Raw genomic sequence first — 26,939 nt, forward strand, 5'->3', positions numbered from 1 at the left:
TTTCGGCCAAATTTTAATCTTAATTGAATGAAACGTAAGTCGACTTTTACGGTGTTAAAAGTGAGATAATGTGTGTGTGAGGGAGAGAGAGAGAGAGAGAGAAAAGGAACAAAAAATTATGAAATTTAAAATCTAATAAACAAATCTAAACGAAGAAATTGTGATTCTTATGTTTAACTAAATTTAATTAATATACGTTTAGTGCGGAAAACGAAACATGCAACATCGAAATCTGACCAGGTAACAGGACAAAAACAGGATAAAACGAATGATAAAAACAGATATCGAAAGCAAACTAATATTACCTTAGGCGATTATCATCCATTTGAATCTAGTTCAGGAGCTGAAATTCGAGCACAAACAGTTCGAAGTAGCAGCAGCAAAATTTTGCAAATTTTCAATTTATGGTACATCTGACCTAGCTTTTATTTTTTTTCCTCCCGGTTTCCATACCTTTTATTAACGCAAAACAAGCTTGAAACTACAAAACTACAGTACTAATTATCACTACTCTCGTGCGCGTAATGGCAACAACAATTATCACCACATTCTCCGTTATGTATTTTGTAATTGACAACGGACTGTAAAGAGCTCCCTGTAGCGTGACAAATAAATGAATTTTAATACAAACATAATCTTTGGTCGTTTCCGTTATTTTTGGTTTGCCGCTTTAGGATTTGCGCAAAGTTCTGAACTGATTAAACATCGTTTTGCACACCCCAACCAGTGTCAGTGCCGTCGATATTGTGCTGAATGCGATAAGCATATGCTTGTGCTGCAACGATAACATCCGCGGTGAGTACTCTAGGGCCAAAGATGTTATCCCTTTTTAGCAAAAAGTAAAAGAAACAAAACAAAAATACAATAGCGTTCAATGGAAGCTTGCATCAACAAAACGTGACCACGATTGTCATCACCATCCGGAGACACTACTCACCGATAACGAAGGCGACGATACCGGTCAGGTAATGGCACATCTTCACGTAAACTGGCCTAATGATATGCTTAATCTTGACGGTGTACATCGCGGCGATACCGTTCAGAAATGATAATCCAATAAAGATAAGCGAAACAAGCCCTAAGGATTAGACGAACAAGAACAACAACAAAAAACCGATTAAAGTAAAGCTTCAAAATTGTATCTTCACCAAACCCGTACCAGTGATGGCATGATCGGAACGGAAGTGCTGTCGACCGGCATCCTCTTTAATGTAGATTTCAATTACGATGCCGACCAAAATTGCACTACATCCAATCGCTTGCAAAATCCAATGCCAATGGCGTTTGGCTTTAGTGGAGTAGCGATTCGTCCACGAGTTTTGCGAGTACAGTGTAAGCAGCGACTCAGCCATAAAGAATTGGTACTTAACAGGAGAAGTGAGAGTTAGTTAGGACTTGTTTAAATGTTTGCAAACCTCTTTTCATTTAATTTACTCACCCCAACGGAGCACAGAAAAATGTGCCATGTAAACAGTTTGCCAAAACCTCTGGTATAGGAGTAGTACGACAGAAAGAACGTCAGATATCCGATCAGCATATGGTTGATGGTATTGAAACATGTTTCCAGGTGATGGACAAGTTTTTCGCTTCGCTGTTCCTTCCTATCAATCGTTTCCATTTTCGCGTGCACCAGTAACCTGCAACTCTGCACGACTCGACGGCCAAACGGGGAACTGTATTGAATTGTTGAAGATCTACCGATTTATATGCGCCCAAAACATGGCTAACCTGCTCATCTATCTCTTTATCGATAAGGTACGTGTTGGTGGACGGTTCGCGCTTATCAATGGTCCCCATTCGATACCAATAGACGAAAAGACAGAGCATCGAACAGTACGATCTTGTCACGAAAACGGAGCAAATGTTGCTCTTTTTCTGTAACGCCACTGAGTGCTTTCTAGAAAGAGGCGTTAACGCTTTGTTGAAAGAGTACAGCACAGCTAATGAAGTGAATTTTTATTGCAATTCCGTTGCTACTGACATACACACTTCGTGTCCGTTTTTGGTTTTTTGCTTGTGCATTAATTACCAAACATCACCAAGTAAAGCCTCCAAGTGCTTCTGAGGGTTGCATTTGATCGGTTCTCCGCCCCAAAAGGCATCCACCAACCGTCGGTCCGGTGGGAAAGTTCGCGCAGACCAGGCCAGGTTTCTTTGGTTTTTGCATCTGATTTGCAATAAAACTCAATCAGCACTATAGACCCATTTTACCGTCCGCATCAGCTAGCGAACTTCTAGGTGGTGAAGGGTACACACTCCCAAAAGGCAACGAACCGCTTGATAGTCATTAAATGTACATTTGACGGCACTGTCGCCGGCCCGTCCCACCAACCGCAAATTGTTTACTGCCCTCCACCCGTTGGTGGTTCGTTCAAATGTCTTAACTGTGTTGCCACATTGTTCCTTAAAAATTCAACGAAACAGGGATTGGTACACACCGAACACAAAAAAGCGCCGAACCCGGCCTCCGGAGAGTCCTGCGGTTGATGGGGAACGTAAAAAAAAAAGCGCCGACATTTGTCATTTCTGCGCTTCTACAAATGTTCGTCCCAAACGGCCCAAAACGAAGCGATAAGCACACGTGCATTCATATATTTTATTTAATTATCTACAGCTGCGAATGTTCGGCATTGCGCTGCATTTTGATGCATCGTATCAAAATCCCCCAAGAGAAGACAGCGGGAAGTGGGGGACCTCTCGCGCTCGAGACCACTAGCTGGAGTCTTGTAATGATTTCCAAGGTATTTTATTTCATTGTTAGCGTAAGGGAAGAGGAAGTGCACACAGTTATTTAATTGCACCAACGGACTAGTATATAAAATTTACTTAATGCTCAAAATACAGCATAAAAGGGAAGCGATGTAACTTAAAAATTTTGATATATCTTGATATTCGGCTTGCTCTCAAAGCACTCCCAAAAAAGACGACCACAACTTCCTGATGCACTTGTGCAGCATCATGCAACACACCGACCGATCGACCTCTCTTTCGATATTCTTTATTCCTCTGCGTCATCTTTTTTGTTTAACCTTCTCGCTGGTTTACCGATGCCCTCCGATGTTTGCTGTCGCTTTTCACTCATCGTTCTATCGTTACTAGCCCGTCCCCGTCCCAGTGGAGGAAGCATCGCATCCCCCGGCGAAGCATCACAACCATCGCTACCAATCATCCTTTCATCGCATCGCAACCCCCGATGCGATGACCCAGCGTCGGGGGAACGTCGTACGCTCGCGTTACACTCTGTTACTGCCGGTGATGGAAGGAACGCAAGAATTTCCTCCCTTACCGAGAACAAGCGTTTGACGCAAAAAAGTCTTTCCCGTAATTTAAAATTTTAATTTTTATTCCTTACATTTTCGGTTCGTTTTCTCCGGTCAAACCAACGGCAACGGTTTCGTCTCGCGGCAGGCAAGTGCATGCAAGTGCAGTGTTGGTTGGCGAGGTATCTGGCAAAAGTTTCGTAATGTTTGCCTTTTGTAGTTACAAACATCAGGAAACATTTTTTTTTTTTGTTTCTTTCAATATAAAGATTGCACCATGTACCACTGTGGACGTAAACGAGCTGCCTGAGTTAATTTTAATTTAAACCCAATAAAACACGTGTAATTAACTGCGAAAGATAAGCACGTAGATCATTGGAACGAAATGACCTGTGATAAGACGACGCATAGCAATGTCTCGGCCGAAACTTGATTGATACGAAGACTTCCAGATCCCAGCTCTGAAAAACCAAAATTCGCGCTCGGTCCAACTGGACGGTCCCATCCTTTGCCGAATAAATAAATGTATCACGTTTAATTACAAAAGAGGTCGTGCCCCCTCTAAACACTCGATCCCGGCTCTCGACCACTCGATTGAGCTCAATTGTCTCTGGCAAAAATGGCCAATTTCGTCAACAAGTTTGCAGTGCAACAGCAACGCCCGATCACCGCCATATACAGCGCGGACAAGTGTAAAACAGCTAGCGAGTGATCGCGTACAATTTGTGAACTCGGCAACCACGTACACTTTTGAACGTGCGCGGCCCGACCGGCCAGTGTTGGGCCGTTCTTGCGATCCCGGCCAAAATACGTGACCAAAGAGCCGACCGGTCCGAAGTGTGTTTTTCGTTCCTTGCTTCCTTTCCAATATGCGTTCCCGGTGGTGAGGGTTATACGGGTGGCGTGAGGTGAGGTGCACTCCGTTCCCGAAAAAAAAACGGACCAGGCCAACAAACACTTCGAGAAGAGCGCAACCAGTGAAGAGCTCCTCACAGATGCGGTTGCGGCTACTTTGGAACGCTGTCTTCAGTGCAGAATTTTCGCTGAATGATCTGTGGGAAAAGCCATCATTATTATTGGATGAAAAGCTCATTAACACATTTCAAGTTTTTTTTTGCTCTTCCCTTCCCCGTCTTTTTCCAACCCCTTGCATACAGTCAGAGCCTCGGAGACATCAGAACTTGCGCCAAAAAGAGGTTTCTTTAGAGCGTACGCCAAAATTGGGGGAAACCAACCCGGGGTTTCGTCCCGCGCCGAATTCTTAATGCAATATTTTGTGTACGGGGAGGGTTTTTTGTGGTGGCCGTTGTTCTTCCTTTTTTCCACACAAACAACAGCGTGAGCGTTTTAGGAAAAATGTTTTCTCCAAGACCACCCTCCACCATCCTACCCATCTCCCTCCATTATTGGTTTCAGTACGACGAATTGAGCAATCCTGTCACGCACCTTAGGCAGGAAGAGTTCAGCCACCTTTATAACAGTAAAAGGTTTACGGTTTTGGTCAATGTGAAAAACTGTAACCTTTCTCTTCATGACTATGCATATCCATACATACACACACATCGAAAAAAAAGTTTGGCTTTCATTTAGCACACGGATAAAAACTAGTTTTTCATCGTGATCCAGTCGAATGGACATTGGACTATTTTTGCAGCATTCCTTTTTAATTGCACTCCCAAAGTTCCATACTCGTACAAGGATGTAGATATGATGGAGTATCGAGCGAAAACAGTGGATGGTGTTTAATTTTGTTTCTTCGTCTAATTAAACATAGATTTATTCTGGACGTTATTGAAAATAAAATTATGAAACGATATATACAAAATTATAAGAAATATTCTACGAAAATATTGTCGTACGATCCTTTGCGGACTTACGGCAGTAACCTGAGACCTTAGCTATGGCTGTCTTTAAAAATATTGTTCTCATTTTGTTGGTTCGTTCTGAGCCTAATCGCAAAGTTGGCAATCCCCATTGAATACTGATACTCATAGGTTTAGTTCCTTCAATGAAGGTTTGCGTACAAAAATCTGTTGGTCGCTGCTGATATCTGATGGAAGTCTCTTCGAAATATCTTTATGGGTGATGGTCACAACCACCAAGAGCCGAATGAAGTTCGATGACTTAAAATCTTTATTAACTAACCAAACATCCAACCAGCCGGAAAAATAATTTTAGAGTTGAAAATTTTCTCTTGTTCGAAGAGCAGGGTTTAGCCCTTTTTAGGGCCTCAGCGGAATTAAATCGGTAGTGAGGACAGTCTGTCCAACTAAATGCTGTCAGAGTAAGTCTAGTAAGCCCTTCGATAACCGTTGTGACCTGGTAGATCGTTAAGGCAGTATGTTGTTAAACAAAAAAGAAGAATACGCAGTTTTCATCAAACAGACGATTTTAAAGTTTTAAAACACTTTCCTGCAAACATATTAAAACTCTTTGCGGAACATCCACCAAAGAAAGCTTTTATTCTACTTACTTGCTACACACCGTTCAGATTAGATCGTACATTTTCTAGTATCCAAACCTGTACTAAGTACTCCGAACTCTCTTCAAAGTAGCTTGAGCAGCGAAACAGAACACCTCCTTCTTCGGTGTGTTAGCGGTGGAGTACAATTTCATCGTTACTTGCCAGGTGTACCCATCCAGCGGGAAGCTGGTAAAAAAGCTTAAATCTAATGCTGCATCCGTAAAGATGTATGTTGCCTGTAAGACATAAGGGAGTAAAAATATTGTTTTATAAAAGGAACTCTTCCAATGATGGATAAAATGACGATACAAACTACCGGTTGTATTGGACATTTCACTGTTGGTTGGATGCTGCGCACAAACGGCGACCAGAAGGAGTTGGTGTCGGATAAAAATGAGCATATTTTTGGCACCTGCAGCGCATTGTACCGTTGGCAGTTTTGCAGATCAAGCGTACATCGATAAGCTATGAGTGTGATCTGTGAAATATGGTCCCATTTAAGTACCGTCGTACGCAACACGAATCCGTATATATTTACCTCCAGTGGGGGTCGAATCTGTTGCAAGACGGAAAAGTTCCCATAAAACCGCACCACGTTGTTGCTTGAAGAGAAGTTGGCCGGAACGGTAAATTTGATCAAAAATGAATCGGTTTTATTGGTTTGACATGTTTTAGCTTTCTCTATCACTAGTTCCTTGTTTCTCTGCAATGGGAAAATGACACGAAGGCTCGTAAGGTTCTGGCTAGGATCGGATGGACTAATACCGGTTCTTACTCTTCCTGCTGCATGGGCGGCTTGAATACTAAGTAAAGAAGTAATCGCTAGTACATAACACAAGCAAACTGAACGCATGTTGATCAGCAGCGTAGTAGGATAAACTGAACCAGAATTTGCCAAAGCATTACTAGTTATTTGGTAGATTGGTAATCAGTGATCCACAACAGGTAAGATACCATCTGCAGCAATTCGGATGATCTTTCCCATGGTAATGCTTTTAATTAAATTTCATGGATCATTACCATGTGGACCATCTATGACGCATTTGTTTAGAACTTTCATCTCAAGGTAGGTGTTTTGAATGCCTGTTTTATGATCAATTTGAACGATATTTACTTTCAAACAAAGTTTCAAAAGCTTTATTTTCGGTTATTTCACATTTGATATCTGTCTTCTTTTGGCACAGAAATATCAAGAGATCTTGGGATGTCATAAGTATTTTCTAGGACTTGATTTTTCCCGTTGCTAAATGATCAGTCTTATGTATTGAGAGGCGATATTCGACACCGAGTCCAGCAGTTTCCACAAATTATACAAATATTTAAAGGGTCTTCCAAAGGACTATGTTTTCCAGGAAACTTTGTCACCTGAAGGGCCTTGCCTTTAACTATTAGGTGAAGTCGTACAAGGGACCTCTTGAACAGGTGAGATCGTAGTTTAAAGGAATTCACTGTCAGAGGCGGATGTTTCTATAAACGGTTAGCGCGGGCCCGAGGCACAAAAGGGACCCTGTGCTGTGCTTTCATTTTAGTGCAGTCTATTCATTTTGAGGGTCAGCATAAGTAGTTTCCTTTGCATTATCGCTTTATTTGAAATTAGTCCGGCGACAGCGGCGCCGGTCTTCAACGGCAGAACCAAGGTTCAAATCCCATCCGGGGACCGTCCCCCCGTAGTAAGGACTGACTAACCAACTACGTGGATCTAACAGTCTAGTAAGCCATTTTGCGATGGCCGGCATGACCCTAGAGGTCGTTAAGCCAAGAAGAAGAAGAAGAAGAAGAATGTAAGATCGCTTTGAAAAGAAAAAATCAGAGCAGAAATCATGTATATAAGACCTTTCGGGATGAAACTCGTTATTATAAAGCTTGGTCATTATTTAAAAAAGCAACGATTTATGTAATGTTTTGAGTTCTCCAATTGAAAAAAATGTAACCTGCAGGAATCATACAAATTCCTGCATTTGACCTCATATTTTATTACCCTCGAGCTCAGTCAACTTTCAACAAACATTTTGCTTAACTTTCTGCGCCACAATTCACGATGTAGCTTCCGTCGATGATGGGGGATGCTCCAGCACCGTATCTATAATGCCCAACGTTTGCGCTTCTTCAGGACTAAGGAACGTGTCACGTTCCATCTTCGAATACAGCACATCCACCGACGTTTTTGTGTGCTTCCCATAAATTTCCGTCAGCTGTTTTTTCAACTTCAAGATCTCTTCCGCCTGTATCTGAATATCAGTCGCCTGTCCCTGTGCACCGCCCGACGGTTGGTGGATCATGATGCGTGCGTTCGGCAGCGAATGGCGCATACCCGGTGCACCAGCAGCCAACAGTAGCGAGCCCATCGAACATGCCTGACCAACGCACCAGGTAGCTACAGGAGGTTTTACGTACTGCATCGTATCGTAGATGGCCAGTCCAGCCGTAACACTTCCACCGGGCGAATTGATGTACATGTGGATAGGTTTGGTGCCATTTTCCGACTGTAGGAACAAAAGCTGTGCCACTATCAGCGAGCTCAAATCGTCATGGATGGGACCCATCAGGCAGATGATTCGCTCTTTTAGAAGGCGAGAAAATATATCATACGCCCGTTCACCTCTACCGGTTTGTTCCACGACGATAGGAACGAGGTTCAGGAATGATTTGTTGGTCGTATGCAGATTGCGCTGAAAAGGGGGTAAACGACACGTCTCAATGTACGGAAATAGGTTCGAAACAATCTGCAAATACTCACTACGGTTGATAAAAGCGGCATAAAGGATTTTATCCTATTCATTGTGGATGTTCTTACGATAATAAACACTGACGAGGTAGCAAATGATACGAGACGTAAACAAAATTTCGTAATCATGTTCAATACGGCAGATTTGACAGTTGGTTTAATGACTGTCAACATACAACTGTCAGATGGGTTCGTTGTTTACCAACCTCGCGTTTTCACACTCTCTCACTGTGACAAAAGATCGGAAGCAGCAGCGTGTTTTTCTCTTGCGATTGTTCAACGCAAAATAAATTGTGCGTTTTGTATTGAAACTGCAGTACCTGGAGCATAAGCTGCACGCATTATTCAATGGTGTTGTAGGCATAGTGAAACAACGCAGAATGATTGAATACGAACAGCCCAATATCACCGACACAGAGGTACGACGAGTGTTTGTGTTTGTGCGCTGCATCCGCAGTCCGACGGCGCCACCCTGCTCCATTTGTCTAATTATGGTCATCTTCCGGCCGTGTTTTACTTTCCTTTCGCTGCAGGTGATAGATCACGAAGAGTTTCTCGATCGCATCAAGAAAACGCTCTACTACGGTTCGTCAAAAGTGCGATGCACCAAAATTAGCCGACCGCTGGCGGACTACGCGGCGGATGTGTTTTCCGAAACGCATCGCGGCCATTCCCTCAGTCGATTGAACTTTGCGACTGTGGGCAATCTATCCGTGACGCCATGCTCACTCATACTGGCGATGATCTATCTCGATCGCTTGAACGCCACCGATCCGACCTTTGTGCGCCGCATCACACCGTCGGAATTATTTATAGTATCAATGGTAAGTGCATATAGTTCCGTAGTTTCTTCTCGAATGCATTGATAAAGTATGGGCTTGCTTTTGCGTTGTGGACGTTCCACAGTGGAACGCGCTTGCATGCCTCACTACACACACGCACACGCAAAGAAAGCTTGCAATTTTCTCTTCCGATGATCAACTTTCGCCTGCCAGACTCTCGGGTGCTACGGCAGCTGTTCGTTTTCTACTTGGTGTATTTAACGGGTTATGGAATTGTTCGTCACATTTTAGATGGTCTCTACCAAATTCTACTGCGGCTATGACGAGGACGTCTATCTAAGTGCCTGGGCTGAGTATGGAAATATGACTCCGGATCAGATGAAAGCTTTGGAGCTGGAATTCCTGGACGCTATGGTAAATGTTCCGGATAATCTTTTTATTTGTTTCAATTCTCCATGATACATAATTTATCTCTTTTCTTTACAGAATTGGAATGCGTACGTCTCTAAGCGGGATTTCTTCGAAAAGTTGAAGTCGGTAGAAAAGGTTCTTGCCAAAAGGCAAGGCCTTACTCGTGGATGGTTGACTTATACCGAGCTTATCAACTTTCTACCCTCATTTGCAATGGCCAAACAGTTAATACATTACAGTACCGTGCTTGCGCTGAGCTATACCGCCAGTGTAATGACCATTGCTGGAGCCTTTCTGCTAGCTAGTAATCTACAACTTCCGGGCAACTTGCTTTATAGAGGATCAACCAATCTTGAAGCCAGCGGTAACGTTTCCAACCGCTCTACCCTAACTCAACAAACCAGACTGGACAGCATTCTCGATAGTTCCGGTTCGGCTGATGGCACAAACACTATGGAAGACTGCATCACCGACGGTGGCACGCTTGCCACCACCACATCACAGCTAAATGCAACCCTAAAAGACTGCGAAACTGCTTTTGCATCCGGACAGCAAAATTGGCAGAGTACAAATCAACCTCTAGAAGCTACACCTTTCTCACCATACCGTTACCGTAACATACGCTTCATTTTTGACCCGGCCGGTGGTAATAACGTTGTGCAACAGGTAGATTTTATTCATTCCGAGCACGAGACTAACGAGTCAGAGCGAGAGGCTGGCATCAAACCGACGGACCCATTGCAGGAACTGAACAGTATCGGATCTCACAACTGTTCGTACGATTGCTTCATTCCACTGATTGGCAGCAGTAAATGGTGTGTCGAGGGTGAGAATCACGACAACTACGACGGTATATTTAAGCATTACAAGAAAACGTACGATATTTTCAGTTCTTTATTGAAATTTTTGTAACGAGCCTTCTGATGAAGCCACAGTAGATAGACTAACACTTAATTGATAATGTTTCGTTGAAGGAAACTTAAAATCTGTCAATGGGTAGAGAAGCTACATGTGATAGCTTCGATTCAACCATTGGAAACAAAATTATTCAGCAAATCTGTTGTACCTTTACATTCGTTTCATTCCCGATTTATACAATTAACATTATTTCAAGCGAAACTAATAATAACATACATATAATTAATTATTACTTTTTTACATTGCATATGAATTTCGAATCGTATCTTTTGTGCTTTTTAATTTAATCTGTTGAATGCTTTTTTGCAATAAAGTTGGATATTCAAAGTTGGATTTAAAAACCTGTATGATTTTTTTTCCGAAAGGAACATCAGTTAGCAATGGTTATGAGGTTGTGTACATCAAAAAGTATTTTAAATTTTAATACCACAATATCGATTTGTACCATTCGTCGTCGAAGTGATCAGCCACACCACACACATCCCACACACCACAGCAGAATCACACAACAAGACGAAGCAGAAATTGGAGGGCATTTTTATATACCCAAGAGCCAGACAAATGGTTTTCTCTCCAACTTGGCGGTAGAATGTGTCCCCCGAGACTTTTCTATAAGATCCTGGCATACGCTGATTTACACCAGGGAGGGTTTACAGCTAGGTGATCGAACCTTTGAAGCCTAGAACTTCAACTCATCTATCGTGGGTCAAAGTCTTTCCGTAGTCTTTTACCAGTAGATCATAACTGATATACCCTCAGAAAACTGCGTCGTTGATGCGTCGAACAGAAAGGCCAAGATATTAGATAACCAGACGTCGATATCGGTACCGAACTCTCCAATTCCATGGCTTCGCGGATAAAATTGACATCATCGTACGGACATCGGTGCCGGTGTGCGAGGCGTACACCCGACTGAAACGTTAGGCTGATAGGGTTGGATTGAGGATTAGTGCGACAAAGACAAAGTACAGGCTTGCCGGGAGTTCTGACCGTTACAGACCCAGACACAGAAGCAGAGTATCAGTTGACGGCGACGATCTCGAGGTGGTGGAGGACTTCCACTGCCTTTGTACGATCGTAACTTCGGATAACGTTACCGAAGGCGCACTGTTCAGGGAAATCGTGCCTACTATTGACTCCAAAAACTCCTGCGATCCGGAAGACTTCAACAACCACACGAAATGCGAAATGAAAGCCGAAAAGATACGATGCCGGACGCTAGCCCCACCAGGTAGGTGTTCGGCAGGAGGCGTTGATTAGGTTAGCTAGATCAAATGAAGTTAAATCTGTCGGAGTTTGGATGGTGCCGTGGATGGAGGACTTCAACGCTAACCCGATCTGACAATTTCTGCACGACTTGCTCGTACTTGAGCAGTCCAAGGAGAAGAAGACGAAGATTTTGATCCGAGGACCTCTGACTACGACCAAACTCACAAAACAGCTGCATGAAGTAAGTGTTTAAGTAATTTTGGTTCACTAAATTCATATCAGTTCATATCACTTTTTCATATTGAAATATTCGGATGTATCTATCTATCAGTCGCAATACCAACAAACACATCTTGAATAAGATGAGATAGAGAATTACTGTTTATTTGGTACACATTCGTTCAATATTTGCTATTTCTATTGCTGTTCGTCATTACATCGTTTATCGATTTGTATTGTATGAGTGTTTGTTTGTGTGGTCAAATGTTATTACAAAAGACCCGAGCATGAGTACTAACTACTACTACCGTACGCGGAACTGTAAATCGTTTTTGATTTGAGCATCATTATTTCATGAGAGTGAGTGTGAGAGCCTAATCGTGGTTTCAGTGAGTTTACTAACTGGAAGAACTACAAAGCATTTCACAAGCATCGTCCCACTGGTTTCGAATTGAATTCTGTCATAATATTTATCGAACTATACTCTAATCTCCCACCACGTGTCGCCCCATAAAACCTTGGCAAGCAGTAGCTACCTGGGTTTTTTCATGTTACCAAAATCATGTTATTTTATTACCGCTGATAGCTAATATATATTTTTATTCATATATTTATCATTTGAAATGCGCATTATGCTAGTTTAGCTTTTGCTAGTTGTTGTATGTTTCCATCTTCGGTTCGTTCCTATACTTAATCGACCGTGTGAGTTAAGTTGAAAGACGACGTAGGACAGTGTTATCCAAGTGTTTGATTACTAGAAAATTGACCTTTTTTTTGGTGAACGTGCGCCACTACTTTCGCTTTATCTGACCACCGTCCAGAAGCCAGAGAGGGAAGAGATTTAGAAAAATAGTTTCATATCAGTTTGTAACCAATCATATCCCGGACGATGGAGTTCCAATTACCACACATTCCATTTTGTGAGAAAACTCTTTAAATTGTTTGCTAAATTGTGTAAGGCCAGGGTAGGTTTCGAGTAGTAGAGTAAGTGTTAGGTTTAGAATATTATTGTGCTGCATCATGGAGGGATTACGACACGCCGCCTTTTTGATACCTTTTGTTCCAATGTTTCAGCGCACAATGGAATGCGTGTGGAAGAACTTGGTTGAGAATTGTTTGTTCCTAACGTGCAGTGTCATCATTGGTGGAGAAACAAGAAACGATTCGCGAGCCAATTGAATAATGAGTTCTAAGGACACAGTAACGCAACTTCAAAGAGAAATATACCTGCAACTCATGTCCATCCCCAAACTTTAGTCATTCTCGCTGCTTTTTTACGCACAAAATGGTAAATACTTAGAGCTCCAAATTAATGTGAGGTATCTCTGCCATATAATATCATCGTAACACATGCCTGCCTGCGACTAACTTACTCGATGCAACAACTAGAAGGAAGGAGGGTAAACGGTCACTCATTAGCAAAGAACACGATTATCTACCTGTTTTCACTACTTTTACACATTTGGAGAAATTGGTCTCTGATTTGCAGAAAGCTATACCAATGTATTGTAATTTACTATAATCTAATAAAGATTTTTCCTGCATATTTTCTTTTTCTCAATGGACCCAATTACTACTACAACACGCTACTCTAGTGACATTCATAATTTTTGTTTCTTTAAATATTTTGCACCATTTTTCCCTCCTTCAATATTCAAATTTCAAAGTATGCTTCAAATTTCATGAATTTGTCGATTATTTATATATGGTTGAAGTCAAGGACGGGGCATAAATTAACTAACTATAAACACAACATCCGTCTTGAATATGCGTTTTTTTTTTTGCTATCAGAGTAAAGATGATGCTATCGTATCGTAAAAGTAGTTGGTGTCGTGTCATCGAATTTTTAATTCGTGTAAGTTTAACTCGCCTTATTTCATCAAACAAGAGCAGTGAAATTCATGGCAGCTTAGTTGTGCTCTGGTGCATTTGTCGAAGCGATAACATATCAATAGGTGTAGGACTAGTTTTACTAGTCACTAGCTTCGCTCTAGAAGGTAACAATTTAAGGGAAGGTAATTATTTAACATATTTTGCGCCCTAATCATAGTTCGAAACTTAAACAACAAACAGCAACGCGTAACACTTTTCGTCTGTTTGCATACATTCCGGGGTTGTGTTTTGAGGATAGTTAATAAATAGTAGGTGTAACAGTAGCACCAATAGCAGTGAATCAATAACTAGCATATCAATTCGTCATTTAGCCGTTCAAATCATCATGCGGAAATGAAACACAACACAGCTCACAAGCATATCCAATCGTTCGATACCGTTTGGAACGCGAATAATCCGAACGATGATAGCAACGCTGGAGTTGGACTGTGAATCGAAAACGATGATCAACGATAATACATATTTACATAGCCGTATCCAGCTCCTAGTGCGTTTTGTCGATGTGCTCCACTGGTACGCCTATATGTATGCAATGGCTTTCGCATTGTTTAGTGTAGCTGTTCGCAGTGTAGCAATTCGAATTACTACAGTCGTTTTCGATCAATCAACGTAAAATATTAACCGCGTCAAAGTGGGATCTGTCTAATTTAAATTTCGGATTTCGTTACTTCGTCGGCAGATGAGATAGGTGTTCGCTCCACGTGGGAATCCATCCCCGCTAAATTGACCTAAACCACATCATAGCCGCGCGCAATGCTAGCAGAAGCATACAGCAACAGCCTAGGTGTGTGTGTGAGTGTGCGCGCCTTTCAAATGGAGGTCTCTACTTCACGGCAACCGAATCCGCACCAGTGCTCGCTGCTTCCTTATCCTTGCCCTTGTCCTTTCCCTTTTCCTTTTCCTTATCCTTATCCTCTTTCATGAATAATAGAGGGCACATTCCCAGCAGGCAACCGATCGTAATACCAAGCACTCGTCCCTGGAGACAACACCCGCGTATTGCGTGAGAGTTTGTGCGAGCGAGGAAATAGAAGATGGAGAGAAAAAAAGGACACAGCAAAATGTTAAAAATGAAATCGTACACTAAACAAACGAAGGTTTGGGGTTGGGTTTTGTTACACCTTAACACACGCCGACAGGATAAATTGTGATCGCAGAGTTCGAACGAAAATATGCGTTGTAAGGGTAAGTAAATGGTAAATAAATTTGAAATTGTAATCTTGGATTTGGGTGAGCGAAAAAAAAACATTTTCATGCAATAAATTATTCTATCGACGAGTAGTAACTAACAGCTCGTACATCATGCAAAGCGAAGAAGAAATGGCGAATAAAAATGTATGCAAAGACCGCTTACCAAATTGGCCGCTCTTCGGCTGGTTTTCATCTCGAGCTGAATGGGTGACATCTTCGGCGGTTTAACACCGCTCATTTCGGCCAGCTTTTCCACGTAGAATGCTGACCCGATGCCTATTACGTCGCTGATCGTGTTCCCTAGCGCTGCCGCTGCCATCGTCGATATGCACATAAATAATCCGAGAGTGTGTTCAATGTAGTCACCCTAGAAAAAACGGCCGTTGAATAACAGTGGTAAAAGTGAAGGTAAGTAGATGTTCGAATAGTAAACTAACTGTGTTATGCTTACCGCTATGATCATGGTGAAGTTATCGAGGAAACCAAATCCAATGAAGGGAAGGGCATTCACCAATCCGACTGGAATTATATTAAAAAATCAAAATAATGGTACAAATAATGGTACTCAAACAGTCAAGCTTCGCCATAACAACATCTTATTTACATTCTTTTAAAACATCAGCTCCAAACCTTACCAAAATCTTCTAGTAGGTGCACATCGTTTATCATAATAAGAATTGCAAATGTCGGTATGCATTAAATCAATTAATGTACCACCTCATTTGCATACACCACCCTATCCTTCACCCTAACACCTCGTTTTCATCTTCACACAAATCATCGCCTAAGGCGCGATGGTAATGTACGTCATTAAAACTTTAAACACCTTACAACCCGACAGGTTCACACAGGTCACATTTAGCAACGGCACAGCAAGGGAAACAAGAAGAAACAAAAAAAGATGATTCGCATCGCAAAATTATGCTCCGAGCATTAGCTCATTAGCAAAGGACAACGAAAATTTCTCTTTCTAACGAGTTTATTTTCATTTTTTAAGTTCATTCTTTGCTTCGTAGAAATCGGGATTGGTCGACCTTTGAACTGGTTTGGAACCAAAGTTCAATGTGGCGTAGAGTTGATTCGACCTCGAATAATTTAGTGCATAAAATTTGAAGATATTAAACTTTCCGATGTGAATCCTTATCGTGGGCAATGAAAAATGGTCTGTGCTCTAGCGCCCTAGCTATCTATTATATGTAGAGGTTAAAATGCTACAGATTTAACAAATATTTTGAAAAAAAAAACTTTGACCAAGAAAAACTGTTGAACAATTCAAGATTTCTGTGTACCACAATGTTCCGCTCAGAGCAAAGAGTTTGGAAACAAAAGAGCTGCAGCGACAAAGATAAAGCAATCTATTTGTGGATAAGGTTCGGGGTCTGGGATTGATCTAGAGATTAGAACATCCGACTAAACATTGAGGCATAAATTGGATGGAACAGAAAATGATTCAAGGATAATCTCGCTGTCCTGACTTAAAACTAGTGATGGGTTCTCTGTAGTAAAGCCAGCCAGCAAGTTCCAGCCCGTGTGATTCCAGCTCCGATTTCGAAGGGATGGAATCCACCATCCGGAACCGTGTGGGATCGACTGGTATCATTTGAACTGTCAGAATCGTCGAAACAGTCAATACCATTTGAACCGTCGGAACCGTTAGATCGCGCGGAATGTGTTTTTTTTTTAAATTTTGATTTGATAATATTTTTTTTTGTATTTCGTATTCTTCGATTTTTGCATTGTTTGCGTGCATTTTGGATAAACGATTAGACAATTTTATATATTTCTATGGATCTATTATTTTAATAACACATAACGTTTCATTTATTGGGTTCATTTTTCATGCAATTTAATGCGCTATTACTGATGTGTAAAGTCAACTACACACTTGTGCTGGAACCGGGCTGTATTCTTATACGCATACTGGTCGATTACGACACCAAAACTTTTTCGCCAATTCCGAACCGTTCAGACGGTTTTCTACCTTCTGGATCTGGTTCTGATTTTTTGTGGAATCGTCGTGAACCAGGTCCAGTACAACACTTAACTTTAAAATTATCTTTAATTGTACGGTGAACCCGTCATCGATCGGAATGAGCCCTAACTGACCGCAGCAGCCACTAATTGAATGTTTTGAATAAACCCCTATCGGCCGCTATCATGTTCCAGTGTTCCCAAGGCAAGTGAGCAGCTTATCGGCTAGGCACAGAAAGGGCCAAATAAATTCCATTTATTTTTACAACCACCATGACAAAATACACAGCTAACTGCCAACGGAACGGTCAGAGAAAAGGTAGCCATATTTTTTCGTACAATAATTCTTGAATGTGTGACAATACGGCACTGGACCGTCATATTCAATTGTAAATAAATAATTCTTGAATGTAAAATTTGAGCCAAATTTAATCCATTGTACGATGCAGATTTTATTTCCATTGTCAGCCAAAGACGGTCTATTTTTGTAATCTGCATACGTACAATAATGTTGAGCGATCCGGACCATTAAACATTTTTCCAAATTACTCTTTTAATGTAGTTAAATTCGCAAGTTTTCCTCAACTAAGAATACGCACACAGGCCGGGCGGCGTTCAACACAAAGACGCCCGAAATATTATTCTTCGCCCGGAAATTGCCTCCCCTGCGGCAAATAGCATATTGTACGTTACACCAAAGAATCTGGATGGGTCTCCCCGTCGGATTGACTGATTTCCGGCTAATGCAGCTCGGAGGATTCGTCGTACGCAATGGAGGTTGGCTGCGTCCAGTTTAGTTTAGAAGTAGAAGTTCGCAAACAGCATCAAACCCGGGCCCAAACCTTAAATTCTTCACTGTCAGGCAGATGTTTGACGTGGTTGTACGGATATCGTGTTTTTTTTTTTTTAACCTCTGTTCGACCCATAGGCCCAACAGTATTGTGTTACCAGACTGGGGACTGGTTTCCGGGCAGAAAAAGAAGGAAACTTTAACCTTTTGGATCCGTGTTTCACTGTAAACCCTTTTCTGTCCTGAGGATACACGAATACAATTCAGCAACATAAACACCATCCTAAATCAATCCGAAAAACTGTGAGCGTTATGTGGTTAGGAACTGTTGCTTCGCGGGAACACGCAACAACTCAATTTATTTCACATTACACTTTTACCAGATAATCTTAAGAGCTTAAAGCTTAAGGTGATAAAGCATTGCGGACTTAAACTTTTGCGGAACAAACTTCATGCAATCAAATCTATATTGTCGTTAACTTTCACCCACTTCTCAACATTACCGGGACTTGAATTTACTTTCAATCAAAGCTTCAATTAGTACATGATTCAGTTACTTCTCAATCAAGCAAACTATTCCTCACTCTATCCGTTCAACCGTTATCTCCCACAAATCCCACACACACACCATGCTGGCCGTTTCGGTTAACGGATGGTGCTTGAATCCTCACGCTAGGGAGTATTCATCAAGTAGCTGCCAGAGCCATACTCTCGCACTACAAAACTCACACCTCGTGCGAATCAACAATTCTTTCTGATGGCTACACGGTGAAACCTATTCCTCTATGCTTTTCGTTCACTTCTGTCGCTTTTTTTCCCTCGCCCACTTGCCATCTCGAGTGGAAAGCGTTTTCAGACTTCTATGCCAAGTGCGCCGGATACATGGGGGAAGGAAAATTTATCAAGCCATAGAATGTGTGCACAAAATACATACAGACACAAACACACACACACACAGGTGTAAGTGAAAAGGTTTCCTGCTGACGACCCGCAGGTCGACAAATGGTTGCACCGACAGCGTGACAGTGCGACCCTAAATTGGTATGGACAAACTAACCGAGGCGGGCGGGTTGGCCGGGCAAATGGCGAGGGGCCGTCACCTACTATCTGTGTTGAAAAAGATAAACTTAGCAGCTGCACACGGTAGGCAAAAAGTTTCTTTTGTTGATACACGGGCGCTGTTCACGAAAAGATGCTTTGTTTTATTAAACAAAATAACCTTTTCTAACATAATCCTACTTGTTTAAGATTTATTTTAGAATTTAACAATGAACAGGACCTTTTTTATTTAATATGTTAATATCTTCGCAACATTGGTAACGATTGTTGATGAAATTCTTTTTGAAAGCGCAACCTCAAATCGCTCGTTTTCATCAGATGAAATCACAAGCTTTCCTTTCTTTCAACTGTCAACCAGCCATTCAAAGGAAAGCAGATGCCACAAACAGTTCTTCTGGTGACACAATAACATGTTGTGCGCAAAGGGAGACAGTAAAATGGAATGTTAAACAGTGATAATTGCTCATTCTTTCCAGCAAACTGTCTGAAACGTGACGCACTTTTAAAGAAAATGAATGTATGTTGACAAAGCGAAAGGAAAAGTTTTGCCATGAATAGCAGTAGCTGATTCCGCTGGCAAACAATTGTTTCTGACGTTAAAAAGATTTTACACAATTCTGCTTTACCTTAAAACTACTCTTTTTTCAGATACCCATATCGATACACGTGCAGTGTACAAAGTACCATGCGCCTCCATTAACTGCGGCAGTTGGTTCATGGGAAAGGAAAAATAGCAGTTTAAGAAATAACTTCACTTTACTTACGTTTCATGAGGTCCGATGTGGGTGGTACTGGTACTGTTTCGGCTGCGTGTAAGGTATAAGAAGGTATCGATTAATATACTTTTTTTTTACAAAATGTCAAAGCAAACAATTGCACACAATTGCGCAAGAAGACGGTTGTTCCGGTGCCCCATCCATTCGGATTCTTATTAAGTACATATTTTCTAAACTAATCTAAGGATGGGATGAAGCAATGCACAGTTTATTGCGAACATATTTGGTGTGTTGTACAGGCAGTGCGAAAATGGAAAACCGGTAACGAGCAGCAAAAGCCGTTGCAAAAGAAAGCTCAGAATTTAATTCGTTTCATGCATAATTTAACATCAAAAGCAACGGCGGCGGCGGCCGGGAACTAGTAGCATGGCCGACTGACTTGCTCGCCACCGCTTTACCCCCGGAGTGTGTACGGCGCACATTACAAAAAAAATGCATGAAATTAAATCATTCGAAACCAGACATTGGGCTGTTTTCTGCCTTGTTTGCAAGTGCCTTTGGGGGATGTGTTGTGCTTAGTGTAGTCTCTAGTCACGTTTCTGCGAGTTAGATTGTTTCATGCACATTAAGATGTTAGTAGTGGTGTTAGCGAATACGTACTTAGCAAACGATTTATACTATATTGGAGTAGCGGTGCAACACGGTACATGTCATGCCAATTTATGAAGCAATCTTCTATCGATTGTTTTTTGAAATTACGTGCTATCACGAAAGCGAGACCACATGCTTTGTCTTAGTTGGATGTTCTTTATTAGGAGAAGCGAAACAAAAACAAACAAAGGAAGAAAAAAATATATTCTACTCGGCGATAAAGGTAGTCATGCAATCAATAGATAATAGCGACAAGGTACAGACACAGGAAAGTCAATCCACTACGTTGCCTGTTCTAGTTTCACCATCCACCAATAATGTCCGCCCTCTTCCAGCGAGTTGAGTCCCTTTGTCGCTTTGTCCTGCGCTTCAATCAAACGGTTTCATCAGCAAGTAGTAGTTGCGAGTGCTACGTCTAATGCGTTAACCGTACTAACGTATGGGGCTCACGTAGCACGATAACACTTTCGCATTTCTCGATCCAATGATTAATGCAGGATTGGTTGATTAGTGTAATAAGGGTTACTGATCCTACGGTAAGATAAACTGACGACGGCTTCCCTGTCCATGCACCGAGCCGGCTTCCCAATCTCAGCATCCAATCAGCACCAGACATTATTTTACCTGCGCTGCGTTTGATGTAAACTAAACCCAACAAGATTAATTGATGCCGACCCCGAAAGCATGGTGTTTTTCCATGTGGATTTAATTTCTTTTCCTCCTCAACCACTTTCATCTTACGCTCACGTCACGTTTTCGTGATGTTGCTGAATCATGCTAAAATAATTTCATAAATCATGCATACGGGAAAGAAATAATAAAGCTCTTAAAGCAGCTGCTGTACCCTTTCGGCTATCCTTCTTTTCGGCTTTACGGTTCGGTGCCTCATAATATCGAGTTACCAACTAATATCGCAAACGCTACCAATGTACATACACATGTTCAAAGTATTTTGCGCTACAAAGCAAGGATTTGCACACATGACACTGCTGCATTACATAGAATGCAAATTAAATCGCTCTAGTTTGAGCAACACACGTTGACGCCCGGTATCGATGTTAGTGCGCACCAAACGTAAACAGTCAATATAATGCAAAATCAATATTTACACAACGAGCACGAATCATACAGAGGGGGAGGTTGGGGTTACAAACATGAAATTAGCTTCGGGTAGTACTCTCTGGCAGCTATGCGGATGGGTCGTTTGGGTTCCCAATTTTTGCCAACGAACCTACCCATACACAAACTCTACCTCAACATTCAATACACACACACATACACGTGGCTGTCGCGCAGAGTACATACGACAGGAGGGACCTACCTATCGAAAAACGCTTTTATTTATGTACCATTTCCAAACCAACTGACTTAATTTTGCGTCTAGGCATATAGAGGAGAAAATTTAAGAGAGAAAAAAAAAGACAAACTTCTGACTACATAGTACAAGGTACTCTGGTAAGCAAGATGTTTTTTTTTTTCAATAAAAGGAAGAAAAAAATTATAGTTTATCCACTCTAACCGTACCACGTTCGTTGTACCCCAAAAATCCAAATTTATATAAAATATTCATTTTACATTCAACGTAATTCCTATCTTTAATAAACCGAATGTGCTTTTTCTGTGGTACGCTTAGGGTTTAAAAAACATTTTTGATTTTTTGTAAATATACCCAAAGTTTAAGATAAAAATATATTGAAAACTATTGCATTACAGGGTATCCCGCACTTTTCGCGATATTTTTTTTAGACATTTGCAACCTTTTTTTTTGACGAATTCCTCGATATTTTTGATTTGGTTTCAAATTGCCAATATTATTGGATATTCTTAAAATTCGTCCAAAAATGTTAATGGTTGTTAGCGACATTAACTTGTAGTTGAGTAAATAAACTTTAAATCATATTCTCTAACGACTTTTCCTGCTCAATACACTTTAAATAAATAAACTATTTGGCAAGGTAAAACACGTGCAGCGACGGACAACAGTGAAGTCAATTTCCAACGAAACGACCTTTTTTTTTTTTGTAAAATTAAGCCATCATTTATTAACTTGTGGATGAAACCCCAATTGCTATATATAGTTCAGATGCTAATAAACATTTTACCAAATTTTTGTTAAGTTATACTTATTAGAAGTTCGAATGCAGCAGTTTAAATATCAGTTCCAAAGTGGTGTTACTTTATTGTCCGTCACTGTATATCTAAACAGTTCCTATGGCCAGGAACCAGTAAGCTGTGTCTGTATTTTATGTTTTAGTTCCTCATAAGAATATTCAAAGTTCGTAATGTGGGCAATACGGAATGCTTGAAAATATGAATCAAAATTAGATTTAAAATTAGAAAATTTTGTTTCGCTTTCGTTACATGTTGGAATTATTAAACCTTGTAGAAGAATCAAAAGCAGTAGTTTAAGAATCTGATATAAAGGAGGTCTTATTTTATTGTCCTTTTCTGAAACCCTTAATACTATACAGCACAGATTCAAAAGCATAAGGTAAAATGCCAAATGTTGCAGGATATCCTGTATCTATTGGTTCTAAAAACTTCTTTAAAAGAATAAACCAAGCGCAGCATTCAGCATATTTTAAATATTCATTCAGAATCACTCGATTGTTTAGTGTTTAATGACTAAGTTTATTGATTTAAACAGTAAATTGATGTTCCACATATTTAATTAACTGCGATGCCACGCATTAATACGTCTCTTCATACGGCTCTAAGCATACGAAACTGTCATTTATCAAAAGCTAATTTCCTGAAAGGTGAAGCATTAACTAATACGATGCGGGTTAGTAAAAGGTTAGTGAAGCAAGAAAAGGGCAATAATTATGAATGAAGCCGCCCTACACTTTCAATGTCCCCCTCAACTACCCGCTCCAAACTGCAACCCAATCTAAATATAACGCAAAAAACCGTAACCAAACCAAACGCTAAACCACAAACCAATAAACAAAAACGTAACATACACAAAAAAGCATACCGAACTTCTTTTGCAGCCAATCTTCCGGCACCGCGCAGTAGGAACCGGTAGGATCTACATCTCCCAGGGCAGGTTTTAGTTTTGCTGGACGACCGAATCTACTACGCCAAACGGTTGCTGCCAACTGTCCTATGTTGTATGGGGTAGGATTTTGAATATAGTAACAGCCATTACTCATACCGCTGTCGTTACGGTGGATCGGTTTATTAGTACACGGGGACCAGGTAAACTAATGATGGTCAGGGGACGTCGACTACAAAACCACAGCAGGCAAAAGGATAACGTGTAGCCTCTAACGTAGCGTGATCGAAACATTACACCTGCTTCGGTACGATGATCTGATATGTCGTTGCGTTCTCTCGTTCTCGCTAGCAATTAACGCTAGAGCCCGGGTATTGGCGTCTAGTGTATTATAAGTTATGAATGAATGAATCGAAGGGACTGAAATAGGAATTTGCCATTTCCAGTGCTTTGCGGTGGGTATTCCTCATTGGTTGTAGGTTGTAGTAAATTTTATGACAGTGGCATGGCACCGTAGAAAGCAATACTGCTTTTTTTTTACTACAAATAGTTACTAAATAAAATATAAAAGCTGTCTCTTTGTTCTTTAAAGAATCATATACTAACTAATAATAAAAAATGGCGTCTTACGAACCTTTCAACAACAAGAAACTAGCAATGAAAGCAAATTATGACCTATTTATTTACATACTTGGCACACATAACGCTCTCCTTTGCAATGTTCAAAATTCGCATTGCATAACCCGAACACGGGGAAACGTATGTGTTGCCCTGCAATGTTCATAAATCACCTGACCGACCGACTATCAAACTTCGCCCGACATTGTCTATAACGCATAGATTGTACAGCTAAACTCAAAAGCAAAAAAGAAAGAAACTAAGATATAGTACGAACGATTACCACTTATCGATAACATCTAAATTAAAATCACATCAATCGCTTAGATGATAGAGTAAGAGTTAGAGAAGGCGATAGAGTGTGCGGATAGAGAGCGTCAGAGCTTAGGTTAGGAAGAGATAGGATCCTAACTATGAGAAGAAGATAACATTGCCTGATATAAACGTGGTGGCGGTACGTGCAACAACTGCCGCAGAGACAATTACTGTCCGAATAGAACAAATGTTGATAAGACCGAGTAACGTGTGTGTAAAGAAGTACTTTTGGGTGGGGATATTAAATAGACATGTTTGGGACAGTGTGGTTCTTTGTTTTTCGTATCATTTTTGCAGGTGAAGTTGATTAACATTGAACGGGTTGGGAAAACGGGAGGGAATGGTGGGAATCATCTTTCTCAAGATTGATTACATCATGTCCGGGTGCCGATTGCCCGGACTACAGCTCCAAGAATGGTATTTCAAATCAGTTTTGCTCTATTCATGTTTCATTTCAGAATCCATTCTTCGCGATGTAATCGATGCTATTGTAAGAGGAGAGCAGTGCGAGAATTGGGAAAGAAAAGCCAGAACTTGTTGCTCGGTGGACGAATAAGCGCCATTCTAGCGCGAGTGGCACCTCATCGATAAAGCGAGGCATCCATTTCCCGTACCGAATGAACAACAATTGAATTTCTGTTTACATTTCATTGCTACACGACCGTGCGCCGTAAAATCCGTTCTATTTTTGCTTAGCTTTTGCGAGCAATTGCGACCACCCTCCCCACCACGCCGGAGCAGGCAAATTCTGGCTTCCACTTCCTGCCTGGCTGCCGCACACCTTTGCCACCTTGTTGGCGCTTTTTTGGTGTGATGGGAAAGGAGTGGGACACATCGAGATTCGGGGAAACAAAACCTAAGTAAAACAAGGATAATGTGCTTCTACGCGCTCTGCACTCAAGAGAGACAGGAGAGCTCGAAGTGTTAAATTTCACCTTCAAACTTTGCCTTCACTTTGTTGGACTCGAATTGCTTCAGCGTGTTCATAAGCAATTCTCTTTCATCTTCGTTTAACCTGTACACCAGATCGTGCAGCTGTTCCCGGGTAAGGGTGGAAGCTGCCTGCGTGTAGGACCGTGCGAAGAAGCTGGCCGTCCCATGGTGGTACCCATGTTTGCTACCGATTCGTGCTGGCTGCGGACGGTGTTGGGCGTCCGTGCTGTAGGAGGACGCCGTACACGCTTCCCAACCCCCTCGTATCCGGTGACTAATCCGTGGCATCTGAGGTGTAGCACATTTCGCACACTGTGACATCATACTGGCTACGCGCAGCAAACACGACACGTTCGCACACATCGGAAACCGCTTTTCTTGCAGTTTTGGCACGGAATTATCCGGAAGCACGCGGATTACACACGAAGGAAATTTGGTGCACTGGCCAGTAGCCGCAAACACTCTTATCAGCGACACGAATAATGCCTGCCTCTGCCCTTCCAGCAAGATAGAACAACCACGGCGAGCAGAGAGATTTCGGTACACTTTGTCGTTACACACTCGCGAATGGCAGAAGCGTTGCTGTGTATGTGCTTCTGTTTCGATTTTCCCTCCAGAAGCGCCAGAAGGTACTGGTGAGAGAAAATTCCCGTCGACTTTCCCGAGTTCACTCTTATCGTGCCCGAAAACGCTGCGGAGGTTTGAACGTGTATCTAGCAGGAACAACAACAAATGACAAAACAAGAAACAAATACGGAGCAACGCAAGCAGCAACGACGGGCTGGGCCATCTGGTGCGATTTGACAGTTCGTAGCAATGGGCCAAGAATGCCCGTTATTGAGGGTTAATGAAATATGTTTATTATTATTATTTGAATTTTACCGCTAAAGAATTTGTATTTCAGTGCGCATTTCATTTTTATTACTATTTTGAACTCGTTAATATGCCAGTCACCGTAATGTGAGTTTAAAAATGAAATATTCTGTATTTATAATTATGCAAACCCATAGTGAATAGTGGCGTGTGGGTTTGATGTTTGTTCCAATAGTGTTGGGTTTACATCGAGTGAGATGGAGCAACAATTTGATCGACCAGGAAAGCGTGCAAGTGAGATGGACGATTACATTCAAGAAAATTCGAAATTTGCTGTAACGGTGAATGTAATGAATTTCTTTCAATTTTGTTACAAACATTAAAATTTTGTAAAAACATATTTGCTTCCGATTGAGAAGTTTATTGCAATTAGTGTTATGCAAAGTAAAGTAAAATAAAGTAAAGAGAAGAGGGCAACAGCTCGCTAACAAGTGAGAGGTGAGTTGTCCCTGTAGTTCCTTGATCACTGAGAGGGGAGAGCTTGCGAAGTGGGTGAAGAGTTACATTATGAGGGCGAAGAGCTAGGAGCATACAAAGAGTTATTTCGGGCGGGCGAAGAGCTCGAAGAGGGCGAAGCGCTACCACGTGAGGACGAAGAGCTTCTCCGTTAGGACGAAAAGCTACCTCTTGAGGGCGAAAAGTTACCTCGTGAGTGGGAAGAGCTACCTAGAAAGGGCGAAGCACAACCTCGTGAGGACGAAGCAGACTAAACTGAAGACGAAATTTAGATGACAAGTTGATAATAGCGCGGATCTACCTTTTTGAAATAGAAGAACACACTCAGAGTCCTAAGTTTATTCAGGTGATGCCTCCCGGTAGCTCTCGAGCTCAATATCCAACTCTAATTGCAATAATTAGAAACTATTCAGCGTGTTTATCTTCATATGCATCGTAAGGCAGGTATCAAATCCCGTCTGTAACGTCTCCCCATGGACACAGCTAC

At 41.5% G+C, this 26,939-nt stretch overlaps 6 protein-coding genes across 6 annotated transcripts in view; 2 read left to right on the top strand and 4 right to left on the bottom strand.

Moving 5' to 3' along the window:
- LOC126564882 (protein limb expression 1 homolog) overlaps positions 1 to 26,939 on the top strand; it is a 508,128-nt gene that overhangs the window by 23,034 nt on the left and 458,155 nt on the right. The gene's annotated exons all lie outside the window — the stretch shown is intronic.
- On the bottom strand, positions 671 to 1,618 carry LOC126565416 (uncharacterized). The gene is made up of 4 exons (XM_050222592.1): positions 1,439 to 1,618; positions 1,160 to 1,364; positions 938 to 1,078; positions 671 to 825 (listed from the first exon to the last, which is right to left on the bottom strand). Exons 1-4 carry the CDS (start codon positions 1,616 to 1,618, stop codon positions 671 to 673), a joined length of 681 nt encoding a protein of 226 aa, XP_050078549.1.
- On the bottom strand, positions 5,787 to 6,577 carry LOC126565499 (uncharacterized). Its single transcript, XM_050222681.1, has 4 exons — positions 6,500 to 6,577; positions 6,263 to 6,427; positions 6,041 to 6,202; positions 5,787 to 5,960 (listed from the first exon to the last, which is right to left on the bottom strand). Exons 1-4 carry the CDS (start codon positions 6,575 to 6,577, stop codon positions 5,787 to 5,789), a joined length of 579 nt encoding a protein of 192 aa, XP_050078638.1.
- LOC126565279 (ATP-dependent Clp protease proteolytic subunit) lies at positions 7,752 to 8,593 on the bottom strand. Its single transcript, XM_050222442.1, has 2 exons — positions 8,462 to 8,593; positions 7,752 to 8,393 (listed from the first exon to the last, which is right to left on the bottom strand). The coding sequence occupies exons 1-2, from the start codon at positions 8,576 to 8,578 to the stop codon at positions 7,758 to 7,760; spliced, it is 753 nt and encodes a 250-aa protein (XP_050078399.1). The 5' UTR covers positions 8,579 to 8,593; the 3' UTR covers positions 7,752 to 7,757.
- LOC126564724 (protein CNPPD1) lies at positions 8,681 to 10,586 on the top strand. Its single transcript, XM_050221818.1, has 4 exons — positions 8,681 to 8,868; positions 8,983 to 9,273; positions 9,523 to 9,645; positions 9,718 to 10,586. Exons 1-4 carry the CDS (start codon positions 8,830 to 8,832, stop codon positions 10,552 to 10,554), a joined length of 1,290 nt encoding a protein of 429 aa, XP_050077775.1. The 5' UTR covers positions 8,681 to 8,829; the 3' UTR covers positions 10,555 to 10,586.
- LOC126565065 (uncharacterized) lies at positions 14,705 to 25,486 on the bottom strand. The gene is made up of 6 exons (XM_050222203.1): positions 25,126 to 25,486; positions 23,237 to 23,365; positions 19,657 to 19,698; positions 15,524 to 15,591; positions 15,236 to 15,439; positions 14,705 to 14,860 (listed from the first exon to the last, which is right to left on the bottom strand). The coding sequence occupies exons 1-6, from the start codon at positions 25,484 to 25,486 to the stop codon at positions 14,705 to 14,707; spliced, it is 960 nt and encodes a 319-aa protein (XP_050078160.1).

Source organism: Anopheles maculipalpis, chromosome 3RL (assembly GCF_943734695.1).
Source record: "Anopheles maculipalpis chromosome 3RL, idAnoMacuDA_375_x, whole genome shotgun sequence".
Taxonomy (NCBI): Eukaryota; Metazoa; Arthropoda; class Insecta; order Diptera; family Culicidae; genus Anopheles; species Anopheles maculipalpis.